At 35.0% G+C, this 18,030-nt stretch overlaps 1 protein-coding gene across 4 annotated transcripts in view; it reads left to right on the forward strand.

Moving 5' to 3' along the window:
• The window catches only part of krz (beta-arrestin protein kurtz), a 375,435-nt gene that overhangs the window by 331,399 nt on the left and 26,006 nt on the right, over nt 1–18,030 (forward strand). For 2 of the 4 annotated variants that reach the window (XM_069833898.1, XM_069833907.1), the window contains exons 11-12: nt 1,813–1,956; nt 4,273–4,416. In XM_069833898.1, coding sequence (XP_069689999.1) covers nt 1,813–1,956; nt 4,273–4,416 — 288 coding nt within the window. The remainder of the gene's footprint in view (nt 1–1,812; nt 1,957–4,272; nt 4,417–18,030) is intronic. The other 2 variants (XM_069833928.1, XM_069833917.1) reach the window with 2 other exon arrangements.

Here is an 18,030-nt window from a genome sequence, read left to right on the forward strand (position 1 = left end):
TGATGAGACAATCAGATGAGTGGCAGCACAATGATTCCCCATGGCTAAAAAAAAGTATCAGCAATAATACGATGCAATTAAAGTCATGTTCATTGTTACTTATGATTTTGATGGTGTCCTTGTCACTCATTTATTTCCTATGGGAAATCATGTGAATGGTGCATATTACAGTTACTTTCTGGAACACCATTTACGACCAGCTGTGCGCTGTAAACGTCCAAATCTCCTGAATTCTCATCCTATTGTGCTACATGATGATGCTTGCTCTCACATAGCTGCACCTGTGGTTAATTTACTTCGCAAATGGAACTGGGAAATTCTGGAGCATCCTCTAAACTACCCAGATATGAGCCCATGTAATTTTGACCTTTTTGCGAAAATGAAATTACCACTTAGAGAGTTTGCTTTAGAACCAGACAGGCAATTATAGCAGCAGTAGAGCAGTCTATTCGAAGATTAGTGCAACAAGATGCTGTGGATGGCATCCGTCATCTCCCTGAAGTGTGAAGGCGGGTTCTTCATGTTGGAGGAGATTACTTCTGAGCACTGCAACAATGTGACTGTTCCAAAAATGTTTTCTTTGTTGTTAATTCAAATGTTGCCACTAATTTTATTATTGAATGACCCATGTAGTATTTCGGATTCAAAATGCCAAAGATATTTAATCTCTATACAATTTTTTTGCTTCTAACTTCTTTACTGCTCCTGCTGCTATTACCACCACCACTACCACTGCTGCTGGTGCTGCTGCTGCTGCCGCGGCCATCATTAGTTGTTGATTGTGACTTTTATGAACTCTAATGTCATAGATTTGAATAAGTTGCTGGGTTATTCAGAAAAAGGTTATATTTTCGAATTGCCATTATTAAAAAAATACTACATTGTATAAAAATGTAAAAAGTTGTGTTTGTAAAACAGTAGGACTTAATTTAATTTAAATGCTGAATAGGTTAGCCATGTTGTGCTTTCTTCAACAAACAACAAACATCGTAGGCAGAATTTTTAGTTAAGTTTGATGGAATGTGTATAATGTTTTGTGACATTAAATGTTTCAACTCCTTGATAATTATAGAATTAATTAAAACAACATTAAGGTAGCCGGGATTTTCATCTAGTGAACACAATGATCATAGGCAATTACGAAACATGATATAATCAATAGTTATATTACTGGAGTATAAATATAGAAGTGCATCATCTTGCACGAGAAAATGATGTTTTCAGTGTCGTTCATTATCAGTTTTATACAGTATACAAATTGATGAGTGCTTGTGAAATCAACAAGTAAGAGACTAACTTTTAAATGACGAGCAAACTTCTGCTGCTTTATGGATACAAATATATTTATCTTTGAGTAATTGTAATTTGTTTTTAGTTATGGCCATTTAAAAATGTAACTTTCTTGTAAATAATTCTAAATGTCTGCTTGCTCATACAGCGTAAATGTTTTTTTTTTTCCTCAAGAATCTTTGGACAGTAGTGTTCATACTCAACAGCACCACTGCCTTATACATTATTACAAATTTGTTTTTATTTATATACAGACATTTCAGTGCTTCTTGAACAGTACAAGAAATTACATCTATTGTTGTTTCTCCTTCATACACCACCATCATTATCACTGTCACCATGATTACTATATTACTATAACTATTATTACCAGTACTATAATATTTTTTTCTTTCACATACTACAAAGTAATACCATTTTTTTCTTTTCAGTTTTGTTCAAATTTATACTGTTGTTCAGTTTTGGGTTGTACAATGCAGTAACAAGGTTGCAGGTAGTGTAAAGTGGTGACATGGGTTCCAGAGCAGGCTGTCCTGTTGGTCCTGGCTTCACACTCTCTAAAGTATATACAGTTCGACCTCTGTTGGCCAATAACAAGGATAAGCGAGGCTTGGCGCTGGATGGGCAGCTGAAACATGAAGACACTAATCTTGCGTCATCCACAATGTGAGTTACGGAGGTTTGCAACACATAGTTGGCTGGATTGCTATATGAGAGAGACCATTTTTTTTAAACGGTGCACTGTAGTAAGCAGTTTTTTTTTATTCCTTATTGGCATACACTTCAGGCTGTTACACTCATGTAAATGTATTTAATGTTGTTGCTTATCTAATGTCTAATGTTATATTAAGAAACTAACCCTTTAACTCTGTTAAATATAGAATATACTCTAAATTTAACAGAAGAAATACTGAAATCAGAAGTAAACACTGAAATAATGAAAACAATTGTCTTTAGAGACAATTAATATTAGGTACCCTCCACAAAACTGGCTTCATTTATACACCGACGGATCCTTGATCTCTAGAGAACAAGGTGCCGGTGCAGGTGTTACGTGCTGTCTCTTCTCACTTTATAGATCTCTTGGATATGGAACAACAAGTTTTGATGGAGAAATCATTGCAATAAGTAAAAGTCTCAGGAATCTTCTATGCCACATCAATAAATTTAAGAATAAGTTATATTGTCAGACTCCAAAGAAGCTATTCTATCAATAGTCTGTAAACACACACCTTCATCTCAAACAGCAGAAATAACTAAAATGCTCTCTCAATTAATATTACTCAATAAAAGAATTGTATTCCAATGGATACCATCCCATTGTGGAATCCTGGGAAACGAGAATGCGGATGCTTTAGCAAAGAAGGGCAGCACTGCTACTTAGAGACCTGTTACTAAATCTACGTATGACTCTGTGAAAAGATTTATTAAAGCTACATACTTAGACTTCAACAAACAAAACTTGATAACACAATCTCAAGGGAAAAAATGGAACTCTCTGCATCATAATCCACAGTTAATTCCCGATTTACCACGAAAATCGTCTGTAGCTGCATTTAGATTGGCAACAGGCCATGATTGTTTGGCCAAACACCTGCATAGAATTGGAATCTGTCAGTCCCCTAACTGCCCATTGTGCAACTCAAACCAAGAAATGGATTCGGAACACCTCAAAATCTGTGCTTCAGTGGCTGACCATGATAATATCATTGAACAGTATTGGAGTGCAAGAGGTCAAATGACTTTGTCAAACGCCTGGCATTAGAAAACAACAACAACATATTAAGAAACTGAGTTTAAGATAAAATAATTGATCATTGTATACGAAAAGTATTTTGCATTCAAATCATAATTTTTTATTTTATTTTATGTATATATTTTTTACTTTATGTTCTGAAATGCTATAGAGTAAAAATTGATGATCATCATTCGTTCTTTGATAATGAATGTTAAGAACCCTTTGCATTTTCACCTAAGTTTATTATATGAAGTACCATATACCCACAGTTTTCCTACATATCTATAAATTTCTGCTGCATATTGAAGCATACGTTAAATCTATTTGCAATAATAATGTTTTGCGAGTGTAACGCCAGTAATGTATTCTGTAATAGAATGTATTATCCATACTGTATTAAGTATTCATGCCCTTTTAAAGGAATTGTTTCTCTCACAACTCTTATAAGTTGTAGGCCTACATTGTTCCATGGAAAGAGCGACACTTTGTAAGTTACATTGCTGTTAATTTGCAAGGCAAAGAAATTGAATTTATTTGGGATTGAAGTTCATAATAATGTTGTTGAAAAGTAGTATTTCAGCTCAATTAGAAGCCCTTTGTTTGACGTAAATAAGCCTCGGTAACACTTTACTGTATTGATTATAAAAACTATTATGAGAATAGTAGAAAAACAATGCTTCAGAAGATGAATAAATAGTGCATTGAAATTTCTGTGTGCTATGCAGAGAGTACATTTCGAAATGATGACGAATCTACTGAAAATGATATGGTACAGGAAAAACATTTTAAACATAGCCTATAATACAGCCTTGCAAACATTCCTTGCGGTGCTTTCCATCATAAAATCGCTGTTTTAAAGTAATATTTTAGACTAATTATTGTTGCTTTATATATAGATTTCTCATTGTTAAGATTTGTGAGCAGCACTGTACTTTCCTAATGTCACAGAAAACATTTTCACAACTTCCTAATTTACTGGGTTACTGTATTTTAATTTTGATTCGTTGTTGTCCAGTTCTCGTTCTCTAAAACTCTGTGATTGTGAAAAGGTTCTGTGCATATATTTTTAAATACGTGGAGTTGCATTGTAATTTACAGACTCGCTGTTTCTATAGAAAATGTGTACTTGATAGTGCTTTCTCATCCAGCCAACTAGTGATGTGCCTCCCTCACCCTGTAGAAAGCGTGTGAATGATGTTTGCTCCCCACCTGTGTGTTTTGTGTGGTGGCGGTTGCTGCTGTAGAGAGGGGTGCCCCATCGGGCCTGGGTTCACGCTCAGCAAAGTATTCACGATGACACCACTGCTGGCGAATAACAAGGACAAGTGGGGTTTAGCACTAGATGGACAGTTGAAACATGAGGATACGAACCTCGCATCCAGCACGTTGTAAGTCAGTGCCAGACATCATGTTTTGCTCGCTCGCAAGAAAAAGCTTTCATTCATTTTTATGATTTCATTTCTACATTTGCTTTGGCAGAGCTTGACACTTGTCTTTTCAATTGAAAAATTCATGTTTATTGTTAGCCTGTCGATGTATTTTTAATTCTCGAATACGTATAGTTGAAGTATCTTTATACTCAGCTATGAAACTCCTACAGGATGACCAGATTTTTCATGATGTCTGAAACTTTCTGCTTAAACTAAAGTAAATGTCGTTTACATCTTCCACAGTTGGAAGTTTAAGATCATTGCTTGTTGATCTACAGAAATTCGACTATTTTTAATTCATTATCGTTTTAATAAGATGTGATGAAGCAAATTAATATTTGCATGCTGCTTTTGTGTTTGTAGACTGAATATAAAATGTAACTTGTTTCATTTCTTACTTTTTTAATGTAGAATCATTCCTGCCATAATTTTACTTCAGCGATCTTTGACATGTAATACGAGTATTAACACCTTCATTCCCGGGTTTTGTGGACCCCTCTTCTCATAGCAGTCTCTTAGATAGACATGCAATATCTTGAAAAAAAAAATTATGAAAGAAACTTATTTCCATCACTATATACGTTACAACTTAGTGAATATATTTAGGGTAAAAAAAAAATTACTGTATAGGTGGATTTAGAAGCTTAAAATCTAACAAAAACAATTTATGTTGAATTTTAAGTATAGCAAACATTTTGATGTAAATATCGCTTAATTCTGTAATTGTATGTTTTGCATGCAAACTTAGTGAAAGGGAAAGATAAAATTGATCTCTTTCGTGGAAGTCAATTAGAAAGCAGAAACGAAATTCGAATTATGTTTGAAATGTATAATTGAAGGGTTCAGAGGCATAGTGGGCCAAGTGCCATTTATTAAAAACTGAGAAAGCAAGGGTTAAAGTTAAGTAAATACCATAATTTAATGAATATTGACATATCATTTAATTTTAATGTGCATACTTTATCTTACTTGCTATATGTTTCGTTAAATTATGGTAATCACTTAATTTTAACTCTTGTTTTCTCTGTTTTTAATAAATGGCGCTTGGTCCACTATGGCTCTGAACCCTTCAATTGATGTTTGATATTTTTAGGCAAGTATTAAAACTGACTCACATGCATTTCGTGATTAACCAAAACATTTAAAAAGGGACAAATTACAAAATATTTATTGATAAAATATTCTTACTAAATATACTGGCTTTTAATTAAGGTATTGAAGTTATTTTTTTTTTTGTCAGGTCACATGAGCATGTAATCAAATTAGGAATGAATCAAATCTATACATTACCATCTGATAATAACAAACTCGTATTCCTTCAGTGCAGTACATTGCTGTATCTCTCAGGGTTCTACTGTGTTGCATCATGTAATTTGGAGCATAATCCAGTTGAGAAGTGGCTATAGTCTTTTATAGTCTGCTTATGTGGTTTTGGAGAACAAATATTTTTCGATTATATGTCTAGCAAGTATAGTACCAGTATTAATTACCTCAATAATGATTGCATTTTGGAATTACACAAATGGCAGCTGCAAATGATTCATTACTTTTAAGCTTCAGAAGAAGTAAGTTATAAATTATATATACTGAATGTCTGACTGACAAATGCCTCATCGATGACGAGGTGTCAAACCATTAACTGTAGGAATTCTCATTTTTTAATTTTATTATCCTGCAGGATATTCCATGAGTTAGCCATTTGTAAACATGACATGACACAGTATTTTTCCATTATTTTCTGGGATGATATTAGAGATTTGTAAATTGTAGAAAGTTAGTGGGTGATTATTACTTGTCATTTTATGAAAATTATATTTTATTAGAATGTAAGTCATATTATTGAAGCACTTAAATAGCTTTTAGATAAAATAATAAAGTTAAAAATTTTATTTTTTCCTGAAAGTTTAATTTTACTTATACCACTTGTAAGCTGATTAGTTTTATTTCCAGACTACTTGTTGGCTGAATGTCGATAGCTGTTCACACTAAAGTCTTATATCAAATCAAGTGGAATTTTTAATAATTAAAAGCAGATTTTTCCGAACCATTTCTATTTCAACCAACATTCTTCACAGTAAAATTCATACCACCAGTCAAAAAAGCAATGGAAAAGTTACAGCATTGTATCATATCATATGAATTTCTTTTGTAATAAATAACCACTGGGAATTTCATAAGTCGGTATCATTTCCTGTATTGGCATGTATGACACTTTTGAGTTGAGAGACTTATGTATATTATATTGTGTTTGTGAAGTGATTTATACTCTTAAAGACAGTTTAATTGTTCTTTATTCATGTTGTCTATGGAAGAATCTACAACACTACTCACTTGTTTGGAAATTATTGCTCACTTAAATTAAGGTTATTTTTACTTGAAGATACTGCAGTGGGTATACATCTGTGTCTGGTTATCCTGACGGACTGCATGCTTTGTTGTCATTGCTGAATGATGATATGCTACAGTATACATTAAATTCTGGCGGTTGCAGCAGTCTTCATTAATTTAATTAAACAATTAATTATGTTTTTTTTTTGTTCCGTTTGTTTCACATAACTCACTGAAAATGGCGATGTTTAGTTGTTAGTCCGTTGTAAATGATTTTAAATGTGAAAATTGAGATTGGTATTAGGAAGCTTAGAGATAGACAAGTGATTGATCATATCTCGTGCACTATAGTTTTAACATGGCATTCTGAATCAGGTACACAGGCTTTAATAACCTGAAAGATGTGCATCCTATGTGCATGTGTTATTTTGCTTCCAGTCCAATCTACAGTCATGTACATATAGTCACTGTGGCTTTTGTGGCATGCACATGTACTGTAGTTCCTTGTGTGCATATTTTAAAGACCAGTATAGTGAAATTAACTCGTGTATGCTCAGTACATTCTTCTGTATCGGATGACTGTTGAAAATGTGGGTCATACTCTCAACTTCACAGATTATTGGGACAATTTGCTGGCTAAGATTTTATGGTGATGGCAATGAGTGTGCATATTTGCTTCTATTAACCTGTTTGCATGCAGTAATTAAGTTGGCACTGTTCGAGGTGCACAGTGATTATCTTTTACATTACATAATGTCTTTTTGTCTTAAATACGTTAATAACAAGTAAATGCAGTTCCCTATAACTGCAGTTCGCACTTAATCCAAGTAAGACTCAAGCCATAATTATTGGCCATACACTTAACAACACGCTAATCCCTTATTCATCTGTCGTAAAAAATCTTGGCTTCTTTTTCGATAATAATCTAAATTGGAATTTTCAAGTTAAAGAAAGATAAAAGAAATCTGTTCCTCCATTCACTGTTTGAGTCGCTTAAGAAACTTCTTGCCCCAGCAACTAAAACTTACCCTAGTACAAACCCTAGTAATGCCGCATTTCGATTATTGTGACGTTTCATTAAGTGACCTAAGTTCTGAACTGTCAGTCAAGTTACAGCGAGTTCAGAATATGTGCATCAGATACGTGTGCAACATCCGATGATACGATCACATATCACCATCCTTCACAAGTCTTTTGTGGCTCTGACTTAGAGAACGTAGAACTTTACACTCCTTGTCATTACTCTTTCGAATTCTACACACTTCAACAACAAATTACCTTTCGTCTCGTTTCTCTTATCTATACTCTAACCACGACATAAATACCAGATCACTTATCTGTGGCGCGTTAAGTATACCTCTTCATAGAACATCTCGTTATTCATCATCTTTTACAGTATCCACCTCGCGACAATGGAATTCCCTGTCACAAAGTATTAGGGGCTGCAAGACAATAAACACTTTTAAAAACAGCTTAAAAGATAACCTTCTTAGCATTTCACTGCAATCATACTGACTTAAACTATCACTGTCTACATTGTTACTCCTTCCTTTAGACATGCATCCTGATAGTGCTGTATTTTCAAAATTGTCTCATAATAATCTCTTTCTATTATCTAACATTATTTGAAATATATTAACATTCTATGTATTTTAGCTTAATTCTGCTACCTAGTTTGTATTTCAGTGTTTAATTAATAGTTCATAGTATTTTGTTGTTTAATTCGTAAATAACTCTTGTATACATGTAGCTCTTATCTAAATCAAATTGTTGAATTCTTTGTAAGTTCATACATATGTATGTATACTTTTTGCTGGTTGAGTGGAAGAGAAGGCCTTATGGCCTTAACTCTGCCAGCTGAAATAAATCATTATTATTATTATTATTATTATTATTATTATTATTATTATAACTAAGATCATACGAGGTGCGTCCATAAAGTAACTTTCCCACTCGTTCCACAGCTAGCGTGTACGTGATAGAGTAATGTCCTGGCATGACGCATGTGCTAGCAGAACTTCCCGAGTGCTCTCAGTAGCTCCTGCCGTGTGTGAAGTGCGCTCAGTGATAAAGTTTTTGAATGCACAGGACATTGCGCCAATTGGAATTTATCGTCAGCTGTGCCAGGTCTATGGGCCTAACTAATGTCCTGAGCAAGCAGATGGTGCCTTGCTCCACAAGGTCGTTAGTGATGATGGTTGGCCTCCCACTGCGCTCTTCGTCATGCACATTTTGGCGTCCTGCAGCAGCAAAGCACTATCTGCTTGCTCATGATGTTAGGCCCATAGACCTGGCACAGCTGACGATAAATTTCAATCGGTGCTATGCCCTGTGCATTCAAAAACTTTTTCAAATCCTGGTTGGGACAAGGCTTTTTTCCAGGGTTTTCCCTCAACTCATTAAGAGCAAATGCTGCGTAACTTTTGGTGCTGGACCTTGGACTCATTTCGCTGATATTATCCCCTTCATTTCACTCAGACACTAGATAACCATAGCAGTTGATAAAGTGTCATAAAATATACCAAATAAAAACAATAGTCTACAGCCTGAAGTCGCAAATTTTAAGAGCAGCAGTGTTTGTAGAAAATGGACTTGTGACAGTAATTGTCTCCTTAAAATAATCTGAGAATAAAATTCGTAAGCCTTGTTTTTTATCCTAATGTTTATTTAGGATGAAAGTGGAGGAGTACAAATTTGGGAAAGAAAGGGGCGACAAATTTTTGGGTGACTAAGAGTGCCAGAATTGTAAATTTGTTACTTCAGTAACTCCACGTGTTATAATAGGATTCTGGACTTAGACTCCGTCTTCAGTTTGGGGATTAAATTCCGAAAAAGACAGACGATTTCTTTTTTTCTCTGTAGTTTTCAGTCCTGTTTTAGTATGAATGAAACTAGTGATTTACCCAATTAAAATACCGTTATTCCTTTCTTTTTTGGACAAACATGAGAGTCAATACAATCACATGTGAATATACTATAAAAGGATAGAAGCAAACCTGTTAGTCTCGGTTTATCATAGCGTCTTTCATGTAAAACTCCGTCCATATTTCTTCTTTTTCTCTCTTCTTCTACTGAGTATTTCTGTGGCTTGAGGTATAGATGACAGTAGTAGTCTGTATCTCAGTTCCTCTATAAGAAAATCTTCCTATGCTAGTACATATGCCAGTCTAAAGAGTGTCGTTTTTGAATTCTCAATTTCCTTTTCAGAAATCTGGCTTGGATGAATTGTAAATATGTTATGTATGCATTTTATTTGGAGGTGTTAGTGAATAATGTGAGAAAGACGTAAGTTATCTTTAAAATACCCATGAAAGAGGGCGTGAACATCAGATTTCAAAGTCTCCATTTACTGCAACACATTTGACATCTTTTTATGAAATTTTCATTCACTCTCACAAGTTATTCAGTACTGTACTGATAGAATTTATTGCATCTCTTATATTCTGTTTAAGATCGTTTATGAAGTGTGGATTTCTTCAAATAGCTTACTACTACAATAGTGGAAAGAAATGACTAATAACATGCATACTGTTAGCGACAGTAGCGCCAATGCCATCTAGCGGCTCGCTATGAGAACAAATACATAGACTATATTTAATCGTAAAGAGAAATGTTACTTTCATATTTTAAGAAACGTAATAACTAAATAAGTTCGAAGTTTTTCTTTTTCTTTTTGTACTCATATCTTCTATATGAATTGAAGGGCTTAGTGGAAGAAGGGGGTATCCCTCAAAAGTATGTTTTTGAGATATTTAGTATTTTGTTAGATTATCTGTAACTTAAGGAAAATAATAAGAATCACAAAGTCTTTTGGGTAATGTGTTAGATAGGTATTGCACTAACTTTCTGCAAATGTAGAGCATAATATCTTGATTATTATTATTATAGGAAAATTTCATTTATGATATACTATTTTTTACAACAAAGAAAGAAACAAACTTTGAAAGACATTAATCAAAAGATACTTAAATAACATTCATTTGTTTGTTTGTTGAGTCAACTGTCTGAAGACAGGTCTGAACCTCATAAGTGATGCCAACAAGGCACCACTTATGAGGCAACTAGATCAGGAGGTAATGGGTTATGATCATTGTTCTCTACTTCACATCCATTATCTGATTTCAAATTTAAATAAAAGTTGTCATGAATTGGAGGTATGAACTTTAATATGGACGATATGTCAGGACGCTAAGCAGCTTTGATGGGCATTCCATTGGGGTTATTTGGTTCCATAACTGTGCCTGCTATACAGGGTGTTAAAAATATCCAATATTTTAGGAGGTGCTAGTATGCATCAAAAGAAGTAAATAATGTCTAATAAATATGGGTCCTACAACACATAGCCTACTTTCAGAGATCTGAACACTTCTTCATAGGAGGTGCTTAATCTGACATCCATTCATGGCAATGCATTCCTCTCCCCTTTGGCGTAAGGAATCACGCACTCTTGAAATTGACCTGGTTCCTTCATGTGTCCCCATAACCAAAAGTCCAGGGGATTTAGGTTTGGGGAACGAGCAGGCCAAAGTGTGGGGCTTCCCCGACCATTGCAGTGGTCCTGAAATGTCAATGTCAGGTGTTCACACACATTGCGGAGAAAATGTGCTGGTGCGCCATCGTGTATGAACCACATCTGTGTCCCCATAACCAAAAGTCTAGGGGATTTAGGTTTGGGGAATGAGCAGGCCAAGGTGTGGGGCTTCCCCGACCATTGCAGTGGTCCTGAAATGTCAACGTCAGGTGTTCACACACACATTGCGAAGAAAATGTGCTGGTGCGCCATCATGTGTAAACCACATCTGTGTCCCCATAACCAAAAGTCTAGGAGATTTAGGTTTGGGGAACGAGCAGGCCAAAGTGTGGGGCTTCCCCGACCATTGCAGTGGTCCTGAAATGTCAATGTCAGGTGTTCACACACATTGCGGAGAAAATGTGCTGGTGCGCCATCGTGTATGAACCACATCTGTGTCCCCATAACCAAAAGTCTAGGGGATTTAGGTTTGGGGAATGAGCAGGCCAAGGTGTGGGGCTTCCCCGACCATTGCAGTGGTCCTGAAATGTCAACGTCAGGTGTTCACACACACATTGCGAAGAAAATGTGCTGGTGCGCCATCATGTGTAAACCACATCTGTGTCCCCATAACCAAAAGTCTAGGAGATTTAGGTTTGGGGAACGAGCAGGCCAAAGTGTGGGGCTTCCCCGACCATTGCAGTGGTCCTGAAATGTTAACGTCAGGTGTTCACGCACACTACGGAGAAAATGTGTTGGTGCGCCATCGTGTATGAACCACATCTGTAGTCCTGCTGACATGACACATTCTCCAGGAAGGCTGGCAATAAGTTAATAAGAAAGTCCTAAAAGTCTCTGTGGTAGCACGTATGGCCCTATTAATCTTTCACCAAGAACGCCTGCCCAAACGTTGATTGTAAATCGGTGCTGATGCTTCGTTTCTTCAACTGCATGGGGATTTTCATCAGCCCACACATGCTGATTACAAAAATGCACAACAGCATCTCTGCTGAACCCCGCTCATATCCGCAACCAGACTTTTGTTTTCAGTATTCCTTGCGACATATCATTATTCCGTGCCAAAGGTGTCAACTACGGTATGATTTTCTGGTAGTCTGCTGTATTGTAGGACAGAGAAATGCATTGCCATGAATGCACGTCACATTGAGCACCTATTATGAACAAGTGTTCAGATCTCAGAACGTATGTATTGTAGGACCCATGTTTAGACATTATTTTCTTATTTTGATGCATACTATCACCTCCTAAAATATTAGACACTTTTTAACACCCTGTATTTGGTGGCTTTTCTTTCCCTGTTGTATGTTAGTGAACACTTTAGCAGACATTACTTTATCTGTGTGTGTAATATATTCTTGTCCATTGTTTCGCGCCTTCTTTCTGCTGTAGTCTTTCCATTTTATGGATTTCTTTTCCTCTTTTTGCTATTTGTCTTATTTTCACTATTTCGTCACTTACAAAAACATTAGTACGGTCAACATCCGCCATGCTGCTTGGGAACTTATTGTATCAAAGCAGTTCTCCCATTGGTCAGTTAGGTAAACAGCTTGCCATTCAGAACCAAGGTTTCAAAGAACTGTGGGATACCTCCTTATTCCATTCAGAATTCTGATACAACTTACAAAGCCCTGTCATATGTTCATATTTATTTTTAAATGGGGCTTTCCCTTACTTAAATAGCACATTAAACTAACAGTAGATGGACTCAGCTTTCATAATATGGATTTAGTTCATTTTTTACCAAAATGTGGGATACCCCCTTATTCCACTAACCCCTTCAATTGTAAAATGAAATCTGCATTATTAATGAAGAAATGGGCTGGAGGGAAAACTACTAGAAAAATAAATAAAGATTAGACCTACTTATTCATTTGAAACAAATCATTTAGTATATATTTAATTTGTACAATAAATTTACATTATATTCATATACATTAGCTGTGTCTTATCTTCTCCAATTTTACATTTTTGCAGCTTTTCAAAGTCACAAATGAATTTTTTTTTACATGAGCCTTTATAAGGACACTGAAATACTTGTATACCAGCAATTTCCTACAGCTATTGCAAACACCTTTCACATTCATTATGTTTTAGAAAGCAGTTAATTAACTTGTTTCTAAGTCCATGAGTGCTTTCTGATAAAAATTTGTGAAAATTATTTTCAAATATTCCTGACACCTCAGAGGATAATTTCTTTCCACATTCATTTGGAAATAACATTCTAGAACTCTCTTTATATTGTTTTCATTTCTATGTGTAGATTTGTAAGTTCATAATCATTATCAAGAGACGACAATTCATCCCTACAGTCACTATGAGGCAACTTACTATCCCTTTACCCCTGATTACCTAATACTATGAGCTAGGCCTTTATATAACTATTTGCATTTGATTGTAGGTACTTACAATTCCTTGTTTTTGGGAAACCTGTAAAATGATTTCCGTTCACTTTGAATCTGGTAATTAAAACAGCTGTACATGGCACAAATAACACCTCTTCCAGCCATTTACTTAAATTACAAGATAAGAAATAAAAAGAAAAATGTAGTTCTTACTAAAACATATCGTAACTCCCATGGACGTTGCTGTTAGTTATCTTAGCGAACCACTAGATGGCAGTCACGGAGTATGTCGCCAATTTTTATCGTTACTTTCCACTATTGTAGTAGTAAGCTATTTGATTTCTTGCATTCTGTAGGGCCTTAATTTAAGTAATTTTGTCGCTATACGAGCAGAACTTTTACTTATTCCAGTTTCCTGCACTAAACGTCTGAAGGATTTTTTGAGGGGTGTGTTCTAATCTTTCACCAATCTCGTCTAATTTCTCTTCCAACAGAACACGACATTCTCTTTTCGATTTTTCATCGTTTACCGAACCTGTCCGCATGAACTTTTTATAAAGGTGTTATTGTACTGACAGCTGGAACAAGTCACTGTGGAAACTTTTCCCGAAATTTGCATCTTGTCACCACACAAGATTTTCGTTTTTGTGTGTATGTATTGTATAGATAAGTATGTTCACGTGAAGAATAAGTCATTACAACAGTAGTGTACACGGAGCATTTTAAACTTAACTTAAACTTTTAAGATTACAACTTTGACTGCCAACTTACTTCTCACAATGCAGCACAACACAACTAAAGCGAAACTGCAGTGTCACTCATTGCTTGCACGCTGAGAATGTGGACACACTATTCCCGATGATCATACCATCTCTTGGCGGAGAATGGCTCCTGCAAAACCCGAACGTCCCCAACTAACCTCAGTGTACTACAGTATGCAAGATGCTGATAATGGACATTTTGAGCAACAAGTTTTGAGTTATTAGCCAGGATTATTGTGTTGAAATTTGTTTGTTCTCCATAAAGAACTCAGAGTTCATTCAGTTATTCAAAACCTATATTATTTTATTTTAATGTCATTAAAAAAAAACTTTTTTACTGTAAAATTCACAGTTTTATGTATTTTGTTCATGGAAAACATCACATCAAATTTAATAAATGTAGATGTATAAATACAAAAAATATTTCGGATCAACCAGAAAGAGTTACACTTGGTATAAAAAATGTATTTGTTCTAGTGGTGGCATTCGAATAAACTACAGTTTACTTCATGGACACAATGTAATTATTATTATTGGCATACTAATAAACTGTAATAACACTAAATGTAAGTGACATAAAAAAAAATACTGAGACTGGCAAGTGAACACATGTAACCATGAGTGGAGGAATCATCGCCCAATAAAACTAGTTTCTAACTGACCTTCAGCCTCTAAAGTTCCTGTATAGTAGCTGCAAAAAAAAAAAAAAAAAAGCCATATTTCCAGATTTCAGTTTACCGATGGTCTGTTCTCTGTAGGATTTACATTAGCATATGGAAAAAAACCGACATAATTTGGAACAAGTTCAATTTTCTAATCACTACGTGATAGCCACCAGCGTGGCTCAGTCGGTTAAGGCGCTTGCCTGCCGGTCTGAAGTTGCGCTTGAGCGTAGGTTCGATCCCCGCTTGGGCTGATTACCTGGTTGGGTTTTTCCGAGGTTTTCCCCAACTGTAAGGTGAATGCCAGATAATCTGCGGCGAATCCTCGGCCTCATCTCGCCAAATACCACCTCACTATCATCAATCTCATCCACGCTAAATAACCTAGTAGTTGATACAGCGTCGTTAAATAATCAACTTAAAAACTACGTTATAATTTCATATATTTAAAAGAAGTGCTTCTCTATATTTAAAAATTGTTTGCATTCATATATGCATGCCATTTAATTTGGAACACTTTATTGTTACGAACTACAACACCACTTAATTTGTCATCCCTCTACTTTGTTTGAAACCACACGAAAAGCAACGTTTATTTAGAAGGGACTAGGATATTGTACAGCACTCTTGTACTTCATTACAGGATTTACATTATTAAAAAATGAATATTAAGAAAATGGTGAAACTTTTGTTGATGTCTAATACGGAAGTGCATAGTCACTCGCAGCACACCCCACAGCTATACCTATGCCATGTGTATGACAGTTCTAGTTTGCTTTTTCTAATCATAGTCAATTGAGAGATAAAGTAATATATTAAAAGATGTCATTTACTTTTGAAATGCATTTAAACATAACACTTCTTTATTGCTGGATATTATGTTCATATGGTATTCTTCATGCAGTCTAAACACCCTCTGCTGAAACTTATTGTGCAACTCTTTGCTTGAAGATTAACTCAATAACAGAGCTGTTTTCTAAATGTCTGCATCTTCTAATTAACTTAATAACAGAGCTGTTTTGTAAATGTCTGCATCTTCTAATGATCTTGGCAAGACATTAACTATCAGTGACTGTTTTTGTCTGTTTAAGAAAGCAAGTACAATTTGCTTGTTTCATTTGCTAATTATAAATATTTTTTACGCAATGTTGAAAGATGCATGCTGTTTAGTAACCATCATGGTGTGAGTAGAATAGCAGTGATGATAAATACAAGTTAGGATGGTGAAATACAGATGTTTATGATGGAATCCGGTAAATCACCTCTACCTAGAAATACTGTTTAGTTCATGATTTTTCTTCACCATTTTGCTTTCAGTTAGATTGCTGTGTAAATGTTGAGAGAAATGATATGAAGATTGTAAATTTTGTATTTTGATTTTCTGAAATTAATATTTTTTTCTTAAATTCTACAGCTATTGTTTCGTTTTTGTGTCTGCCATGAAGTTTTTTCATCACTCATTACCACAGTCATGTCTTTTCTCTCTTCGCAAGTCATAATGTAATGGAATTAATATTTTGTTAATATTTTATAGTGCTTGAGACCGAATATATTTAAGAATGCCCATTACCATTCCAATTTAAGCATGCACATTCACAATCTGCACTCAAGCACACATTATATAATACATGCCAGATCGTTTCCTCATAAATTCGAAGCTACATATGCCCATGTCTCTTTCTTTAAATTAATAGGCCTAATTTATATAATGGGTGGTACGATTAGACTTAAAATAGAAAACATCATTGAAGCTTAATAAATGATACTGTATGTCTGGTGTCACATTCTTTGACAGTTTTAATTATCTTTCATTGTTGGGGTAGGCGGAAACTGCACACCGCTAATCCTATCTGGATACTGCACACTTATTCACAAGGGTTTTACTAAACCTACCAGGAAACTGCAGAATTTACAAAATATATTATTTTGCATTTGGCTGACTTTACATTGAAACTTCGCTTACTTTCTCCCTTCATTGTTTTGCAGTTTATATAAGTCTCAATTTATATGTCCAAAAGTTGATTCACGAATTTATACAATGAAGGATGACTGCTGTAAAAACGGACAATAAAATGCTTGTGAAATGATTCACAGCTATTTGTTGTGCGAGAGATGTATGCAGTCATGGCTGCCCATACAGTAGGAGGGAAAATTTCATCTTCTGATATGTACGTTTCTAGTAAATAAACTGCAAATTTCTCAAGTCTAATATCTATCAGTTTTACCTCAACCAGTTCCATAGCGAAGAAATCCCCAACTTCCTCTGGATTCAAATACGTTATGCCAAAAACCATCCTGAGCCACTGTCCTATCTGACCGTCTTCTTTGTACTCCTTTGCCTGTCCTACACACTGTATTTTACGCCATCATGCTTGCGAAAGATGGAAGCGACAACCTACGAGTATAATAATAATGTATTTCCAAGTTTCACCACTGCAGCATGTATAGCTAGTTCAAAGACTATTACTACATTAGATGGAGTGAAGTTTTTCAATTCCTTGGCTTTATAAAATTTACAATCCTCATATACCAGCACTAAATTTCCCCATTCACTTTCAGATGTAAACAAACGCTCCATTTCGAACAAAATTAAAACACTTTGATAAATTAAAACTATGTGTAGTATTGCCAAAGCAGGTAGAAACATTTTGGTGTGCAGTTTCCGACGCCTGCATTGTTGATACTTACGGGGTACTCATTTATTTAAAAAACTGCTTAAGTACACAAGAACTAGTTTAATCATCTTGGATAAATGAATGATTAGTTTAGAAATACAGTAGTATAGTTTCATTACATTTGAGTCATTTGCGATTTATTCTACATGTTTTCCGTGACTAAAAAGTTTGTGCATAAAGAATGTTGAGGTTTTGTTACCTCTGCTTGTAAAATGCTAAAGGGAAAGAATAAGAGAAATTAGAAAATTGAAATATATAATTTTATTTTGGATA

Source organism: Periplaneta americana, chromosome 1 (genome assembly GCF_040183065.1).
Source record: "Periplaneta americana isolate PAMFEO1 chromosome 1, P.americana_PAMFEO1_priV1, whole genome shotgun sequence".
Classification (NCBI taxonomy): Eukaryota; Metazoa; Arthropoda; class Insecta; order Blattodea; family Blattidae; genus Periplaneta; species Periplaneta americana.